This window comes from Chionomys nivalis, chromosome 10 (assembly GCF_950005125.1).
Source record: "Chionomys nivalis chromosome 10, mChiNiv1.1, whole genome shotgun sequence".
NCBI lineage: Eukaryota > Metazoa > Chordata > Mammalia > Rodentia > Cricetidae > Chionomys > Chionomys nivalis.
The window spans coordinates 64,584,262-64,603,111 of NC_080095.1; the positions used below are offsets into that span (position 1 = coordinate 64,584,262).

Here is an 18,850-nt window from a genome sequence, read left to right on the forward strand (position 1 = left end):
CCTGTCACTCTAGTACCAAGGGATTCAGTGCCCTCTTCTGGCCTCCATAGACAATTGCACTCATATGCACATACTCCCCCTCGTCCTCCTCCGCAGATATACAGGTATACACTTTATTTAAGGTAAAAATAAATCTTAAAGTAAACAACAACAACAACAACAAAATCAGCTTGATTTGGATAGACCCATCTCCCCTGCTTAGTCAGGATCGAGCTATATAGCTCCAAGATTGGCCTTCCCATTTTAAACTCCACTGGAAGTTCAGGAGTGCGTCATTCTGCCTGGCTTCAGTACTTGTTTATTAGGCTTACCCCACTGTGCAGCTTCCAGGCTTTGTTCATAGCCAGCCTGTGGGAAGGAAATTGAGGGACAATATCTCAGCTTCTGATATGCTGGGAGTCTTGGGTTGAGTCACATGTGCTTTAGAGTTTTTGTTTTGTTATTCTCATTTTCTTGTTTCTCTTGGGACTTTGTATTTTTAAGATTGGAAAATTTAGAGGTAACTATAATGTATTTCCTTCTCAGTTCATAGTTCTTAAGTTTATTCAAAAGGAAAATGTTTTCCTTGATCATTCTTGTCTAAATTTTTTTATTTTCATATTCACAAAATAGATGTATTCTATGACTTTTTCTTATGTTATACTCAGGTAACAGGTAGTTTTCATAATGGAGACTATACAGAATAGCTGTGCAGAACATGGGCAGCAGTTGCAGTTCATTAAACTTTGAATGTAATTCTGTGTTTTGAATTTCCATATATGGTTCTTTCATTTCAACTTCATACTCTAACTTTCTTTTGTACATATAATTGTATATTTTGTTTGTATTCTGTACTGACAAATTCTTGAGAGCAGTTTGTGTTTTAAGTTTTATAATCCTCAAATGCTCACTAACAAAGTCTGTTGTTAGGTTATTTACTGAATTATTATAAATTATTATAATAATTCTTTTTTTTCTTTATTTTATTCTTTTTTTTAATCTTTTTTTTATTAATTAATTCATTTAATTATTAAAGATTTCTGCCTCTTCCCCGCCACCACCTCCCATTCCCTCCCCCTCCCCCAATCAAGTCTTCCTTCCTCCTCAGCCCAAAGAGCAAGCAGGTTTCTCTGCCCTGTGGGAGGTCCAAGGACCACCCACCTCCATCCAGGTCTATTAAGGTGAGCATCCAAACTACCTGGGCTCCCACAAAGCCATTACATGCAATAGGATCAAGAACCCATTGCCATTGTTCTTCAGTTCTCAGTAGTCCTCATTGTCCATTATGTTCAGCGAGACCGGTTTTGTCCCATGCTTTTTCAGTCCCCGGCCAGCTGGCCTTGGTGAGTTCCCGACAGAACATCCCCATTGCCTCAGTGTGTGGGTGCACCCCTCGCAGTCCTGAGTTCCTTGCTCGTGCTCACTCTCCTTCTGTTCCTCCTTTGGATCGTGAGACTTCAGTCCAGTGCTCCAATGTTGGTCTCTATCTCTGTCTTCTTTCATCGCCTGATGAAGGTTAATATTCAGGGGGATGCTTATATGTATTTCTTTGGGTTCACTTTCTTATTTAGCTTCTCTAGAATCACGAATTATAGTCTCAATGTCATTTATTTATGGCTAGAAACCAAATATGAGTGAGTACATCCCATGTTCCTCTTTTTGGGTCTGGCTTACCTCACTCAGGATAGTGTTTTCAATTTCCATCCATTTGTATGCAAAATTCAAGAAGTCATTGTTTTTTACTGCTGAGTAGTACTCTAATATGTATATATTCCATACTTTCTTCATCCATTCTTCCATTGAAGGACATCTAGGTTGTTTCCAGGTTCTGGCTATTACAAACAATGCTGCTATGAACATAGTTGAGCATATGCTTTTGTTGTATGTTTGGGCATCTCTTGGGTATATTCCCAATAGTGGTATTGCTGGGTCGAGAGGTAGGTTGAACCCGACTTTCCTGAGAAACCGCCACACTGCTTTCCAAAGTGGTTGCACAAGTTTGCATTCCCACCAGCAATGGATGAGAGTGCCCCTTTCTCCACAACCTCTCCAGCAGAGGCTATCATTGGTGTTTTTGATTTTAGCCATTCTGACCGGTGTAAGATGGTATCTTAATGTTGTCTTGATTTGCATTTCCCTGATTGCTAAGGAAGTTGAGCACGATCTTAAGTGACTTTTGGCCATTTGAACTTCTTCTGTTGAAAAGTCTCTGTTCAGCTCAGTGCCCCATTTTATAATTGGATTGATTAACCTTTTACGGTCTAATTTCTTGAGTTCTTTGTATATTTTGGATATCAGACCTTTGTCAGTTGCGGGGTTGGTGAAGATCTTCTCCCAGTCAGTGGGTTGCCTTTCTGTCTTAGTGACAGTGTCCTTTGCTTTACAGAAGCTTCTCAGTCTCAGGAGGTCCTATTTATTCAATGATGTCCTTAGTGTTTGTGCTGCTGGGGTTATACGTAGGAAGTGTTCTCCTGTGCCCATGTGTTGTAGAGTACTTCCCACTTTCTCTTCTATCAGGCTCAGTGTGTTTGAACTGATATTGAGGTCTTTAATCCATTTGGACTTGAGTTTTGTGCATGGTGATAGATATGGATCTATTTTCATTCTTCTACAGATTGACTTCCAGTTTTGCCAGCACAATTTGTTGAAGATGCTCTCTTTTTTCCATTGTATACTTTTAGCTCCTTTATCGAAAATCAGGTGTTCATAGGTTTGTGGGCTAAAGTCAGGGTCTTCTATTCTATTCCATTGGTCGACTTCTCTGTTTTTATGCCAGTACCAAGCCGTTTTCAGTACTGTAGCTCTGTAATAGAGTTTATAATAATAATTCTTTAGCTGTTAGGGAAGATAATAGAAAAGCTGGAGTCAGGAATTAAAAATAGATCTTATTTTAGAGATTTATTTATTTCCATATTGTGTATGTATATGGGTGTTTTTGTCTGCATGTACATCCACATAACAGAAGAGGGCATCCTATCCCATGGGACTACAGTGATAGGTGGTTGTGAGGCACCATGTAGTTGCTGGGAATTGAAGGACCTCTAGAAGAGCAGCCAGTGCTCTTAATCGCTGAGCACTCTCCATCTCCATCCCCAAAATAGAGCACTAGATTTTGAGTCAGTCAATCAATTTCTGTCTATCTATCTTCATCGGGTCCCACTCTGCTTCTTAGGCTAGCCTTGATGTCCTGATCTTCCTGCTTCAGCCTTCAGAGTAGCTGAGATTACAGCTGTGCAGCACTGCACCCAGTTTCACATTGATTGTTTTTAAAACACAAAGACTATGATAACTTTACCCATATGTAAAACTTAAATATGTAAGGGCAAAAATAAAGAAGCAGAAGCAATTATATAAACATTTGTTTCGTATATTTGAAAATGATAGAATTTCAGGTGCAGATCTTTGACATTGAAGGAAATTTGGCACTGTGCATGTTTGCTAATGACCATTTAACCTTGGTGGAATAGTTGTTAAGGACTATTTTGTTGTTGTTGTTTTTCAGAGAATGCAGAATCTATTGACCTTAAACAGTTTTTTGACCAACATTTTTCACATATATACTATGTGTTTTTTGAAAATTTTGTGACTATTGAAGCTAGTCTTAAACAAAAAGGTAAGATATTAACATATATTATGACTTGTATGTTTATGTTTCTAATAGTCATAAGCATTAACTTAAAAAGAGGATCTTTTTAGGCATTAGAATTTTAGTAATGTTTTATTTTGATACCTTTCTTATACTATCAAAATTTACTTTAGAAAGGAAACCAATATACTTGTATGACTATCCTTATTGCTTTGTGAAGGCTTAGAATATTTGCATTTTTCTGGTCAGGCTTCCTCAACCTACCTTCTTTGTTTTGCCCTAGGAATGTTTGAATAGGAAAAGTGTTTTTCATGTTCAAATCTCATTTAGAACCCACAATATATGATTTGTTATTAGATGTTAGTATAACCTAAATCTTTGTGTTTATCCTGGGTATTGAATCAAGGACCTTGTACTTATGTAATTATGCTAAAGAATAGAGAGAGGGGCCGTAATATTGTCTGTATAATAAATAGGCTATGCTTTAGCATTTCCCTAAAGAATTTCTGAAGAAAAGCCCAGGATTGAAATATTTAAGTTCATTAAGTATTGTTAACAGTGAGTATAAAATGATATATTTCAAGTATTTTTCTGTTAAAAATGTTTCAGGTCACAAGTCTCAAAGAGAGGAATTAGATGCTATACTTTTTATTTTTGAGGTAAGTACTGTGAATCATACCTTTTAAACTTTCCCAAAAATAATTCTGGGAGGCTGGACAGATGGCTCAGAGGTTAAGAACAATGATGTTCCTCAGAGGTCCTTAGTTCAATTCCCAGCAACCACATGATGGCTCACAACCCTCTATAATGAGATTTGGTGCTCTCTCCTGGCCTGCAGGCATACGTGCAAGGAGAATGCTGTTAACATAATAAATAATCTTAAAAAATAATTCTGGGAACATATGAAGAAATATATTAAAATTATCAGATACATAATGAAACACAGTTAATCTGCCAGCTTTTTTGTGGAACTTAATTTATAACTTAAAAATGTATCTGACTAAGTTTGTGTATGATTGAAGCATAATGTATTTCTAGGGACAAAATTGTATATGCTTTTGACGACACAAAACTAATAGCATATTTGCAAAATAAAAATTTTATTTTTTATAAATTTTACACAATTATTTTAACCTCTAGAATCTTTGCGTAGGTGATTTATCATTTATTTATTTATTTATATATTTATTTTGGTTTTTTTCCCTCAAGACAAAGTCTCTGAAGGTGGAGTTTCTCTATGTCCTGGCAACTGCCCTACAAATAACCATACAGAGCCTTAGTATTAATTATAAATGTATGATTGATAGCTTAGGTTTGTTACTAACTAGCTCTTATAACTTAAACTAACTCATTTCTATTAATATCTGTGCTGCCTGAGGCTCATTTACTTCATCTATGAACTTCCCATATTGCTTCTTCCATGTCTGGTTTACAACTCCTCAGACTCTGCCCTTTTTCTTCCCAGCGTTCTCGCTGTCTTGAAAATCCTTCCTAGTTATCGGCCAATCAGCTCTTTTATTAACAATGAGAGCAACACATTTTCACAGTGTACAGGATTATTTCATAGCTGGTCTCACTATGTAGCCCTCACTGGTCCAAAACTTGCTATGCAGACCATGCTGACTTTGAACTCACACAAATCTGCCTGCCTCTGCCTCCTAAGTTCTGAGACTGAAGGTATGTGTCACCATGCCAGGCTTTATCATTTAGTTTTGATACAGGGTCTTATAGTGTTGTATGATATTATTCCTGTGGATGTGAACAAACATTTACTTACTCCAGATAGAGAACTGATGAAAGATCAAAGCAATATGTACTAAAGTCTAATTTTATGGACCAGTGAATTTATTGGGTTTACAGGAATATGTATGACTGACTCAGAGACAGCTGAAAGCCCACCACAGCATGGGTGATGACTCCAGAAAGTTGGAACCCTTGAGCTTTGTGTACCACATGGGAGATCTCTCCTTAGCAGTCCTTACTGTTGGTTTAGCCTTAGGGTTGGGGAGGAGGGTGTATGTAGTAAGTTTCAGGGACTTTCTGAGACTTGTGAGTTATTTATTTCCTGTGCCTTAAAGAAATCACTTTAGAACTTCCTGAATCTTAATCCCCTCCAGGATGGACTGTTTGAATTGGGAGGAAACTGCTATACAACATAAGTAGCTCAGGCTGGCCTTGAACTTCTGGTCTTCTGTCCACAAGTGTTTGGATTAAAGGCATATACCACCACACCTAGCTCATTATTTCTGCTCTAATGGCCTTTCATTATAAATTTGAACAAAATAGCCTTGTTTTATAAATTGTTATTTTATATCACTTTGAATTGGATTGGGAAAATATTTATAAATAAACAGAAAGCATTGCTTGGAGGTAGATAAGCTCTGCTAAAATTTGTTTCTATTTTTATTAATTTATTTATTTTTTTTTGGTTTTTCGAGACAGGGTTTCTCTGTGGTTTTGGAGCCTGTCCTGGAACTAGCTCTTGTAGACCAGGCTGGTCTCGAACTCACAGAGATCCGCCTGCCTCTGCCTCCCAAGTGCTGGGATTAAAGACATGTGCCACCACCGCCCGGCAACTTGTTTTTATTTTTAGCACATTCAGAAATTATGCCCCTCTCATCCCTATTTTAAAATAACTGTTATCAGAGGAAATAGTCATAGAAATATTCTTGTCTTTACTGAGACTTTAGAGACTGATAGAAAGCCAAGACTAGAGCTGATGACTTCAGAGACATCAGAGAGAGAGCATAAAAGCCCATTTCTCATAGTTGAGATGCTTGTGCATCTGCAGTCCTGCTACTCAGGGGGGACAGATAGTGAGACAGGAGGAATGCGCGAACTGGGAGTTCATGAGCACGTCAGTCACCTATGTAGAGTAGGCTCTTCTAAGAATGAATGTATCTGGACACGATGGTGCATGCCTACACTTTAACCATTGTGAGGCTAAGGCAGGAGACTTACAAATTTTTAGGCCAGCTTGGGCTACATGGTGAGCTCCTGACTCAGAAAAAAGAAAAACAAAACAAGGTACTAGAAAACAGTAACTGATACTCTGAAATTAATTTTCACTGGTCTTGAATTCTTTGAAACCTGATTTTTATTTGGTAGGTAAACTACCTTAAGTCACTACATGAGGAGCTTGTAAGTGGAATAGTGAGCGCAAATGTTTGGGGAAGATTAAAAGTGTCCTGGAGAATGCTTGGAGTGTGCTTGCTCCTCTTAGATTTAGGGTGGGTCTTCCATATCCAAGTAAATCTCTCATAGGACTGCCTAGATGCTTGCATCTTAGTTCATCCCAGATCCAGTCAAGTTGACAACCAAGATTAGCCATCAAAAGGACAACATACTTACTTTTTATCACTGTTAAAGATAATTTTTATTCATTTTTATCTTCCAGAATTTCTTTAATATTGCTTATTACTTTTTTCGTAGGAAAGTTCAATTATTTTACTAGTTTGTATTTGCTGTACTTCAACATAAGAAGCTCTTCATGTGGCCTTCGTATTTCATACTTCACAATATATTGACTCATTATTTGATTTCATTCTTTATTTTGCTTATATTGATTTTTAGAAAATTTTACAACTTCTTCCAGAAAGAATTCATCAGCGATGGCAATTTCATAGTATTGGTAAGTAATATAAATATGTATTTCACATCTGAAATAAATTATACAATGGCTTATCAGTTATTTTTTTAATGAGTTCATGTTTGTTTTACTGAAAACAGACTATAAGAGGCTAGTGACATGGCTCAGTAGGTAAAGTGCTTGCTGGGCCAGCACCCAGGTCTAAAAAGCCAAGGGTGGCCACATTCGTACCAGTAACCTCAGTGCAATGGTAGAGACAGACACTGAGCCTCTCTGACCTACCAGTCTAGCTAAAACCACAGATTCCAGGTTCAGTAAGCGACCCTGTCTTAAAACTTAAGATGGAAAGCACCAATATTAATCTCTGGCCTCCACTTTTCACACACATATGCATGTGTGCATGTACATACATGGATTTAGGGGTGAGCTAGGTGTAGTGCCACAGGTTTCTAATCCCAGCTACTTAGGATGCCAAAGCCCGAGGATCACAAATTTAGGGCCTGCCTGGGCAAGCAAGACCCCATCTAAAAATGAAAGAGTGAAGAATGAGCTGGGTATATAATTCAGTGGTGGAGTGCTTGTCTAGAATATGTAAGCTTCTAGATTCCATCCTCAGTACTATAGAGAAGAAAATACACAGGCAGACTGGCGATCTAAGACTGAAATTTAAATGAAGGGCCAATGGTCAGTGGTAGATCTCATGGTTTGCATGTGAGGCACTGGTTCAGTTTCCTGTAAACACACAAAGGAGGGGAAAAAGATGAGTTGAGGAAGAGGAGAGAGAGGAGAATGTGTGTGCGTGTGTGTGTATACACACATATATTGACATGGCACACAATACTGTGTTTTTTATCTACCTCTTTACTCTGAATGTATTAGCAGTGATGATGAATTATTTTTAAAGATAGAAGCAGGCTTCAACTCAAGATAAATATCTTTGTGAATCAGAAATAGGAGAGAAATGCAATGCAAAAAAGTGAGAATCTATAAAGCTATGGCTTCTGGCTTTTCTGTTTTCTGTGGTGGGGTCTCTCACATTATAGTCCCGATTGCCCTAGAGCTTGTCATGTAGCATGAGGTGCTCCTCAGCTGTGCACAACTGCTCAGCAGTCCTCCTGCTTCAGCCTTTGATTACTGAAGTAATTTTGGGATAAATTCTCACTATGTAGTCCAGACAAGCCTTGAATCCATGATCCTCTTGCCTCTGCCTCCCATGTGTTGGGATTACAGGCATATGCTCCATGTATGACAGCCCCAAATTTGAAAACAAAGCAGGGGGACTCGAGTTAAGCTTACTGTTGCTTGAAGGATCAAAATATGGCTGTCTAGTTCATGAAACAAAAGCTGAAAAGAAGAAAGAGTATGTTGTAGATTACTGTGGAGTCCAAGTAAGAGAAAACAGACTTTCTGTTTTTCAAGAAACAAGCTAAAACAATGAAGTCAGGTTTTGCTACATTCAAATTATAACCACAGGGCTTTTGAGCTGTTATTATAAGACTTATTTCTAACCCCCTTGGTTAAAAAAGGGATCAGCAAGTAAGTGGTCAGTGCTTCTTCAGTGTTCGCACTGTCTGCCTTGGTTGCTGGAGATTTTCATGCCCTTTGTCATAGGGAATAAATGGCCCTATATCTACATTGTTGAGCCAGAACGCAACTGATTATATTTACTTAGAAATTTGTGTATGCTTGTATTTGGAAAGAGAGTCACAGTGTCTAGAGAGATGGCTCAGTGGCTAAGTGTGCTTGCTGCTCTTACAGAGGGCCTGAATTCAGTTCCCAGCATCCACATCAGATAGTTTACAGCTGTGCCTCCAGCTCCAGGGAATCTGTCACCCTTTTCTGGCCTCCCGGGGCACCTGCACTCACATGCACACATTCCCATTTAGACACAAACATATACACATAACTAAAAATAAAAATGAATTTTTAAAAATCTTGTGTATATGTGTATGTGCTTTCTTGTCTCTATATGCACCACATGCATGCAAGTGCCATGGAGGCTGGAAGAAGGCAGCAGATCTATAGAACTATAGCTAAAGACGGTAATGAGCAACCCACCTGAAGGGGCTCAGAGAACTGAAGAGAGGAATGAGTGTTCTTAACCACTGAGTCATCGTCCAATTCCCACAATAAAATTTGAAAAGGAAAGAAAATCAGAGGTTTATTTAGGCCTCAATTTCTTGGTTAGTCGTGCAAATAGAAGCTTTTTCAAATTATCCCAGGAAAATAAAGGAATATTAGACAGAGATGGGGGAATATTGATATAATGAATAAAACATCAAAATCTTAGATAAAATGAACTTTAAGGATTGGCCTGGGGCTTTAGCGCAACAGTAGGATGTGTGCCTAGCATACAAGAAGCCATGGGTTAGAGCTCAGAACTGCCCCCCCAAATTAAAATTTTTTTTTAATATTTTTAATTTTTTTTATTTTCGAGACAGGGTTTCTCCGTAGCTTTTAGGTTTCTGTCCTGGAACTAGCTCTTTTTTTTTTTTTAATTATTTTTATTCTTTTTTAATTAAAATTTCTACCTGTCTTCGTTCCCCATTTCCCTCCCCCTCCTCCCAAATATTGCCCCTCCCCCCACTCCCCTTTCCCTATCCCCACTCCTCTTCTCCTCCCCCAACTCCATTCCCCCTCCCTCTCGATACTGAAGAGCAGTCCAAATTCCCTGCCCTGTGGGAAGACCAAGGTCCTCCCACTTCTATCTAGGTCCAGGAAGGTGATCGTCCTAACAGGCTAAGCTCCCACAAAGCCAGTTCATGTATTAGGATCGAAACCTAGTGCCATTGTCCTTGGCTTCTCATCAGCCTTCATTGTCCGCCATGCTCAGAGAGTCCAGTTTCAACCCATGCTTATTCAGTCCCAGACCAGCTGGCCTTGGTGGGCGCCCAATAAATCAGTTCCACTGTCACAGTGGGTGGGTGCACCCCTCGTGGTCCTGACTTCCTTGCTCATGTTCTCCCTCCTTCTGCTCCTCATTTGGACCTTAAGAGCTCAGACCGTTGCTCCAAATTGAGTCTCTGTCTCTACCTCGATCCATCGCCAGATGAAGGTTCTAAGGTGGTATGTAAGACATTCATCAGTATAGGATAGGGTCATTTCAGGTTCCCTCTCCTCAGTTGCCCAAGGTACCAGCTGGGGACATCTTCCTGGACACCTGCAAGCCCCTCTAGAGTCAAGTCTCTTGCCAACCCTAAGATGGCTCCCTTAGTTAGGATATATACTTCGCTGCTCCCGTATCCATCCTTCCTATATCCTAACCATCCCAATCCCTCAAGCTCCTCCCATCCTCCCCTTCTCACGTTTCTCATCCCATTTCCCCTTAGCCCCAAGCCACCTCACCCGCTAGTTCCCAGTTTTTGCCCAGCAATCTTGTCTACTTCCCCTGGAACTAGCTCTTGTAGACCAGGCTGGCCTCGAACTCCCAGAGATCCGCCTGCTTTGCCTCCCGAGTGCTGGGATTAAAGGCGTGCGCCACCACCACCCGGCTAAAAATTATTTTTGCATTACAGCATACTATATTCAAAAGACAAGCTTTAAAAGGTGTCCAAATATTTTAATATACATTACACAAAAGATATTACCAGTGATCACATAACAAAGTGCTCAAAAGAATAGTGAACTTTCATTTGAACTTCCTTATCATGAAACTGTTCTTATTTTAAAAAAAATATTTATTTATTTATTTATTTATCTATTTATTTATTATATATACAATATTCTGTCTGTGTGTACGCCTGCAGGTCAGGAGAGGGCACCAGACCTCATTACAGATGGTTGTGAGCCACCATGTGGTTGCTGGGAATTGAACTCAGGACCTTTGGAAGAGCAAGCAGTGCTCTTAACCTCTGAGCCATCTCTCCAGCCCCTCATGAAACTGTTCTTGAAGATTGTCTTTGTTTGATGATTGTCTTTGTAAAACTTTTTTTGAGACTTTTGAACTTTTAATGTATTTCTTTATCCATTTCTATATAATGTTGAACTTTTAATGTTGTATTTATTTATTTATTTATTGGTCTTTTTTTAGAGGCAGGGTTCCTCTGTGTATTCTTGGCTGCCCTGGAACTAGTTTTATAGACCAGGCTGGTCTTGAACTCAAGAAATTCTCCTGCCAGGTGGGAGATCCTTGGACTTCCCACAGGGCAGGGAACCCTGACTGCTCTTCGGGCTGATGAGGGAGGGGGACTTGATTGGGGGAGGTGGAGGGAAATGGGAGGCAGTGGCGGGGAGGAGGCAGAAATCTTTAATAAATAAATAAATTAAAAAAAAATTCTCGCCGGGCGATGGTGGCGCACGCCTTTAATCCCAGCACTCGGGAGGCAGAGGCAGGCGGATCTCTGTGAGTTCGAGACCAGCCTGGTCTACAGAGCTAGTTCCAGGACAGGCTCCAAAGCCACAGAGAAACCCTGTCTCGAAAAACCAAAAAAAAAAAAAAAAAAAAATTCTCCTGCCTCTGACTTCTGAGTGCTGAGATTAAAAGTGCTCCACCCCTGCCCAGTTAAATGTGTTATATTTCTTGAGGGCTGCGGCCTTTAATCCCCAAAAGATCTTTATGTTACCTAGTTGTCATAATTAATCGTATTCCAAAAATGTGTGTAACTATAAATGAATAGGTTTATAAGTAAGTAGTAATATAAAAATATTTTTATAAGTGATAATTCCAAAACATATGTAATGCTTCCCTCTAGAGAAGAAAGGAAGAAAATGATTTAAGCTTCAATGTGCCATTGTATGGTTAAGTAAAACAAAGATAAATGTTTAAATAATAACCAACATAATATTGTATTTGGATTTGTTCATAGTGAATATTCATTTCTGGATATTACTGTAATGAAAATAATTATTAGGAAATAGTGAAATTAATGAATGTTCTTTTGGTTAATTAAAACCTTTGTACAGTAGTTTTTTTATTAGTGGTAAAATGTTTTCTTTATATTTTCAGCATAAATATGAGGTGGATAGATTGTTGCATTAAGCAAAATTTTAGGATCAAATTTTGTCAATAAAGCAAACATGTTTAACTGTGTTGAAAGGTGACTTTTTTATATGCCCCTCTGTTCTCAGTTTTGATCAAAGGGTTTACCAAAGTCACCAAGAACAATTTAGAGATTGCCAAGGACTTGTTTAAAAGTGTTTTCAAGTCTGACCGAGAACTCTGACATTTATAAATATATAAGAAGATAGGAATATTTAAAATCATGTTTTTTTTTTTTTTCAGGTTTGATTTTAAAGAAACTACTTCACACAGGAAACTCCTTAAAGGTATAATATAATTATACTTATTTTCTATGACAAGAAAAAAACCCCAAAAAACCCTGAGTAAAAGGGCTGGGGTGACTCATAGTGTTTGCTAAATATATGCAGGGTCCTGAGTTGGTCCCCAGAACTGCATAAAGTAGGTGTGATAACGCCCTCCTGGAACCCCAGCACTGAATAGCTGGAAGCAGGAGGATTTCAAAATAGTCGGAGTTGTAGAGATGTCCTGGGTGTATCTGTTTTCACTCTCCATCCTGTCTTTTTCTTTCTTCAACAAAATAGCATTCTAAAGAACTGTGTTTTAAGGAGCAAGAAAGTATGTCCATTAAGAAATACTGTATTTCATTTTATTTTAGATCAGACGGGAAGGTGTTCGTCTCTTCTTGCTATGGTTGCAAGCTCTTCAGGATAACTGTAGCAAAGAACAACTCTGGATGTTTTCATGCTTGATCCCTGGGTTTTCAGCACCACAATCTGAATATGGACCTCGAACTTTAGATAATCTTATTAATCCTCCACTCAACCTTCAAGAAAGTAAGATTGATGAGATGTTATCTGTAGAATTTCTTTTTTAAAAACATGTTCGTTTATATGCATTTTGTGTAGTGTGCAGTATGTGTAGTATTTTGGTGTACAAATGTTTGTAGTATATGCACATGTGTGCAAGTGTACTTGTCCATGATGGCCATGTGGAGGCCAGGCATTGACAGCTGGATATCGTCCTCAGTTGCTTCTCCGTACCGAGTCTGAAATTCACCGTTCCAACTGTACTTGCTAGCGGCAATCCCCCACCCCTGCAGTCTACTTGTTTTTGCCACATAGTATTGGGGTTACAGGTCTTCAAGGCCATATCAATCTTTTTTTAGTGTAGGTGCTGGTGATCTGATCTCAGGTCCTCATATTTGTTTAGTAGGCTCTTTACTTACTGACATCTGTGCAGCCCTCTGGATAGTTTTTGTTTTTAATGTGAAATGTCTGTACATGGTATTTTAAGGCAGTGTTTATAAGGTAAATTGGAATTACTCTAGCTTGGTGAGGCCTGCAGGTTAAGAGAGCTGTTGGAACTGTACTTTGCTACTTAGTTTCCAAGAAGATGCACACTCCATGCCATAAGCCTATGTAGACAATGTATGTGTGTAGCTCTCTTTGCATGAATGATCAGGGCTAGTCAGAGGGAACAGATGTTCATAAGTTATTGTGGGCAGGAGATTTTATTGTGGTTTCATGGAAGGAAGTAACAAATCAGTAAGAGCAAGTAAAAATCAGCTAGTGTAATAAATAACTGAAGTGGATTTTCATACAAAAAGGTGGTCCCTAGTTGTCTAGTCTTTGGCTCTGAAGTGATCAAGGCAGGAAAATAATAGCCTTGACTCAAGAGTATAGAGAACTGTATGGGGGCGTGGACTGTAGACTGAGTGGTTTGTATCTGAGAGTCAGTCATCATTAGCAGGTTAGTCAATTACTATCTCTAGGAATTAACCAGCCTCGGTAAGGACATTATCTCTGGTAGCCAAGTCCTAGATATCAGAGCATCTAAACCATATTAGGGTTAATATAGACCTCTTCACATCATGTTTTGCTGTGTTTTTTTGAGATAGAGTTTCATATATTTCAGGCTGGCCTTAAATTCCCTATGTAGTAAAAGATGACCTTAAAAACAAGATTCTCCTGCGGGGAGGTATTGGATACTACTCCTGGTTTTAATTTATAATTTCTATTCTTGTGTATTGTTTTGTATGCAGGAATTAGCTTATGTGTACAGAGAAACAGAAGTGTGCTTTTCTTTGTGCAGTGACTATAAACTGCTGCATGTAAAATTTTATAAATCGAAAGTTGCTTTTTTATTTTAAATTTAATTTGTGATTTTAGAAGTGTTATTTAACTTCTGTTTTTTTCACTAGTGAATCTTTGTCCTTTTTAGCCCTAAGATTTTCTGATGTTATTTTTTCTTTACATTTTACTTTTTCCTTTTAATATTCTGCTTAAATATCAAAGGGTTTTTTTGTTGTTATTGTTAAACATATTCTTCTTGTACTAGTAAGCATTTGTGATAAATGTTGCTGTGTTAGTTGACTAGGGCTGCATAACAAACTACCACAGACTAAGTGGCTTCAGGCAGAAGTACATTTCCTGGAGGTTGGAGCTCACAGTAGATGCTGATAGGTCCAGTTTCTGGCGAGCCTTTTCTCAGCTTACATATAACACCCTCTCACTGTGTGCTCGTATGATCTTTTCCTTAGTGCATTTGCATGCTTGTGCACACAGAGCAAACCCTCGGATGTTTCCTCTCTCCCTGTATCCAGTTTCATACATTTAGGATTGAACCCTAATAGCCTCAGTATAACCTTACATGCTCTCTGTTTAAATACAGTCACATTGAGGGTTCATGTTCCAGCAAATGAATTTTGGGAGTACACAGTTTAGTCCATAACTTGTACTCAATTGGATGTTCCATATTATTGTAATATATATTTCCAAAAATTACAGGTTTTTATAGCAAAGTAAACTGTACTTGTAGCATAAAATTTTAGAAACAAAACCAAGTTTGCATAAAAATCTATAAATATACCAGCTTAAGCAGACCACTTACATCTGCTTATTTACATACATGCCATTCTGAAGTCTTCAACTAATGTTCCTCGAACATTTTTTCTTTTGGATCACCGCCGTCCATCCCATCTGTAGGTTTCCTTTTGTCTCTATTTTTAGATCTAGCTTTTTTTTTTTCATTAGTTTCAAATGCATTTTGACCAACTATTTTGCATTCTCTTTCTGAGAACAAAATTTGAGCTTCAATTTTTTTTGTGTATGTGTGTGTGTCTACTTGTCTGTGTACCATTTGCACATAGGTGTCCACAGAGCCCAGAAAGAGGTCTCAGATCTTCTGGAATTGGAGTGTTCAGTGGTTTTTGAGCCACCTGATGTAGGTTCTGGGAACTAAACCTGCGGCAAACAAGAGCAGTACACACTCTACAGTGCTGAGCCCTCTTTCAGCCCCGAGGATAGAAGTTTAGCTGTTTACAGAGCTACCTGTATATTCCTCTATAGCTGCTTAGAAGTTCTTGGATCTTAAATGGGGGCTTATAGCTTTGCAAAATAAAACACTGGTACTACTCTGTGAGGACAGGGTGCAAATAGTAAAAGGTTGTTCTTTTAAATAGTAAGTTTTTAAAATGGCTGTAGAAATGACATACTGTGTATTATTTTAGAATTGTAAAATACCTTTTTTTGTGGGCTTACTAACTTGGGCAGTATAACCAGTTACTGATTGTTCTGTTTGGGAAATTTGAGAACATTTTGCTAACTGTGGGTTTAATTAATTGATTAATTAATATTTTTTGTTATTTATTTTTGCAGCAGCATCAATTTTAGTGAATTAATATCTGAAAAGTAAAACACAGATTTCTCACATATAATCAGAATGCTAACTTTATGAGTAAGCACCTTGTAGTAATGTTTCTCATCATATTGTGGCAACCTGTAATTGACACTCCCAATGTGAATCTTCTCCAGTGAGGTCCTTGCATCCTCAATCACTACATACCTGCTCATCCCTGTTCCATTTCCTCTCAATCATGGATTCACAAAAAGCCAGTTTTCAAGTTTACAATGATTATAGATTGCCACGTTATACTCAGATATATTTCAACATAAAATATTCAGAAAAATTTAAGAGCAGTTTTAATTGCTTAATTATTTTGTTAAATTTTATTTGGTCATATTTTTGTATATGTATAATGCAGTTTGTCTTATGATTATACAATTTTTTTGTCTTCGGATAGCTCAAGTAACTATAGAGGAAGTCACCCCTCTTGTTCCCCCGCAGTCAGGAGATAAAGGACAAGAAGACCTCACAAGCTATTTTCTTGAAGCACTTTTAAAATATATAGTAATTCAGGTATGTTACCATCTTTCTACTGCATGGACGCATGGTCTTTTCTCTGTGCTTACTTGCATGTACACCCAGAACCTCCTTGTGTTCTTTCTTTTCTTTTTTCTCCTTATGAAAAGATATTCTCCATTCTGCTTAATAATTTTCCAGTCTTTTATCATTACTCTGTTATAGTAGATATTTGCTTATTTTCTTGAATAGTGACACAATTTTTAATTTTGAAGATATATGTTATTGTCATTTCCTCAAATGAAAATCATTAGGAGATTATGAAACTCAGAGAACTTGTATCTCTCTGTTGCTGTGTTAAAGCACCATGAACAAGAAAGACAAAGAGTTTGAGCTTACAGTTGAGGAGGAACAGCAGGGCAACAGGAACGGAGGCTGAGAGGATGAACTGGAACTGACACAAGTCTTTACATTCTCAAAGCCTGCCTCCCATGACATACTTCTCCAACAAATCCCCTCCTTCCAAACACTACCATTCTTATTCAAACTGCCTTAGAGCTGAAGAGAGAAATGTGTATGAAGTAGATTCTTTTATGTATGTGTGCATGTGTGTAGGTACATGCACATCTGTGTGTGGAGGCTAGAGATTGCCATCAATTGTCTTCTTCAATTCCTTTTCCACCTTTCTTTTTGATACAGGATCTGTTATTCTGTCAGTGAACCTCATTAGTTCAGCCAAACTGGCTGACCACTGAGCTTCGGGGATCTACTTACTTGCCCCCCTGTCCTGCCATAGATGCAAGCCACAGTGCAGTTTTTCCTTGGGGACCTAGCATCCATGTTCAGATCCTCATGCTTCCAGGCACTTCACCTCCTGAGCCACCTTCCCAGCCCCATGAAGTAGAGTCTTCATTTATGTTTTGAGACAGGGTCTTACTATGTAACTCTGGCTAAGCTGGAACTTGCCATGTAGCTCTGGGTAACTCAGTACTTAGAGATCTGCCTGCCTCTGCTTCTTGAGTGCTGGGTTTGCAGTTGTGTACTATCACCCTGCTGTGAAGTAGACTCTAGATGTGTGTGAGCTTCTTACACAAGTAGTCAGACTTACTTTCTGATCCTGCCATTATTACCAGCACTTCTGATGCTTAAGTGAAATATGAACAGCTGCTTGATTTAGGATCAATCTCTCAAGATGTAACAAGAGGGTGACAGACAGGATAGGAATCAGGGAAAACTAATTTACATTTAAACACTTAAACAATAAGTGTTTTTATCTCTAGTTGTGAAATATGCGTGTTCTAGTTGATGAAAATACCTTTTCACATACTTTTACTATTTATAATTATTCACATGCAAAAGTTCTTTTACCCGAGAAACAAATATTATATTGTTAGTGTGGATCCTGAGCAAGATTAGTAGAGTTTTAATTCTGATTATATTTTTTTAGTTGTTAGTGACTTTATTATTTTTTTATTATTAAAAATTTCTGTCTCCTCCCCACCTCCCATTTCCCTCCCCCTCCCCCATCCCCCTTCCCCTTCCTCTCCAAAGAACAGTCAGGGTTCCCTGCCCTGTGGGAAGTCCAAGGTCCTCCCCCCTCCATCCAGGTCTAGGAAGGTGAGCATTCAACAGGCTCCCATAAAGCCAGTACATGCAGTAGGATCAAAATTCAGTGCCATTGTCCTTGGCTTCTCAGTCAGCCCTCATTGTCCACCACGTTCAGAGAGTCTGGTTTGATCCCATGCGTTTTCAGTCCAGCTGGTCTTGGTGAGCTCTAATTAGACCAGCCCCACTGTCTCAGTGGGTGGGCGCACCCCTCGCGGTCCTGACTTCCTTGCTCATGTTTTCCCTCCTACTGCTTTCATTTGGACCTTGGGAGCTCAGTCCATTGCTCCAATGTGGGTCTCTGTCTCTATCTCCATCCATCGCCAGATGAAGGTTCTATGGTGATATGCAAGATATTCATCAGTATGGCTATAGGATAGGTTCATTTCAGGTTCCCTATCCTCAGGTGCCCAAGGAACTAGCTGAGGACATCTTTTTGGACACCTGGGAACCCCTCTAGAGTCAAGTCTCTTGCCAACCCTAAAATGGCTCCCTAGTGTGACCTTTGTTAAATTACCTAACCATTCTACATTTAGGTTTCCTCATTTTTAGAATACCGTCTGTTCTATTTAAACCTTCAGTAGTGCAAAGTGCTAAGATTCAAGGGGCACAACACACAGGAAGTATTCTGTAATGGGCACTTGTTACTCTCATCATTTTTTTTTTGAAAAGTTTATGCATCATATGAGTTTTTAAAACTGCCTTATAGGTTAATTGAGATGTAATTGCTTATACAGTTAATTTTGATATTGGGTTTTATCATTTGCTGGACCTTTCTTTTCGTCTTTTCTTTTTCTCCCCCCTCCCTTCCTCCCTTTTGTAGCCTCATACTAGTTTGAAACTACCTACATAGCCTTTCCTAGGCTGGCATCAAATCATAATCTTCCTTATTCAGCCTCTGGAATGCTGAAGTTGTAGGCCAGTCATGATTTATTGAATCTTGTTTTATGACACCATCACATATTCAGCCTTTGGAGTTTTCTTGATCCTT

General features: G+C 38.6%; 1 protein-coding gene across 5 annotated transcripts in view; it reads left to right on the forward strand.

Annotated features, from left to right (window-relative positions):
- The window catches only part of Ralgapa1 (Ral GTPase activating protein catalytic subunit alpha 1), a 220,028-nt gene that overhangs the window by 34,196 nt on the left and 166,982 nt on the right, over nucleotides 1–18,850 (forward strand). For all 5 annotated transcript variants that reach the window (XM_057782719.1, XM_057782722.1, XM_057782720.1 and 2 more), the window contains exons 2-7: nucleotides 3,482–3,592; nucleotides 4,175–4,224; nucleotides 7,139–7,196; nucleotides 12,376–12,419; nucleotides 12,770–12,947; nucleotides 16,196–16,311. In XM_057782719.1, the coding sequence (XP_057638702.1) occupies nucleotides 3,482–3,592; nucleotides 4,175–4,224; nucleotides 7,139–7,196; nucleotides 12,376–12,419; nucleotides 12,770–12,947; nucleotides 16,196–16,311 (557 nt within the window). The remainder of the gene's footprint in view (nucleotides 1–3,481; nucleotides 3,593–4,174; nucleotides 4,225–7,138; nucleotides 7,197–12,375; nucleotides 12,420–12,769; nucleotides 12,948–16,195; nucleotides 16,312–18,850) is intronic.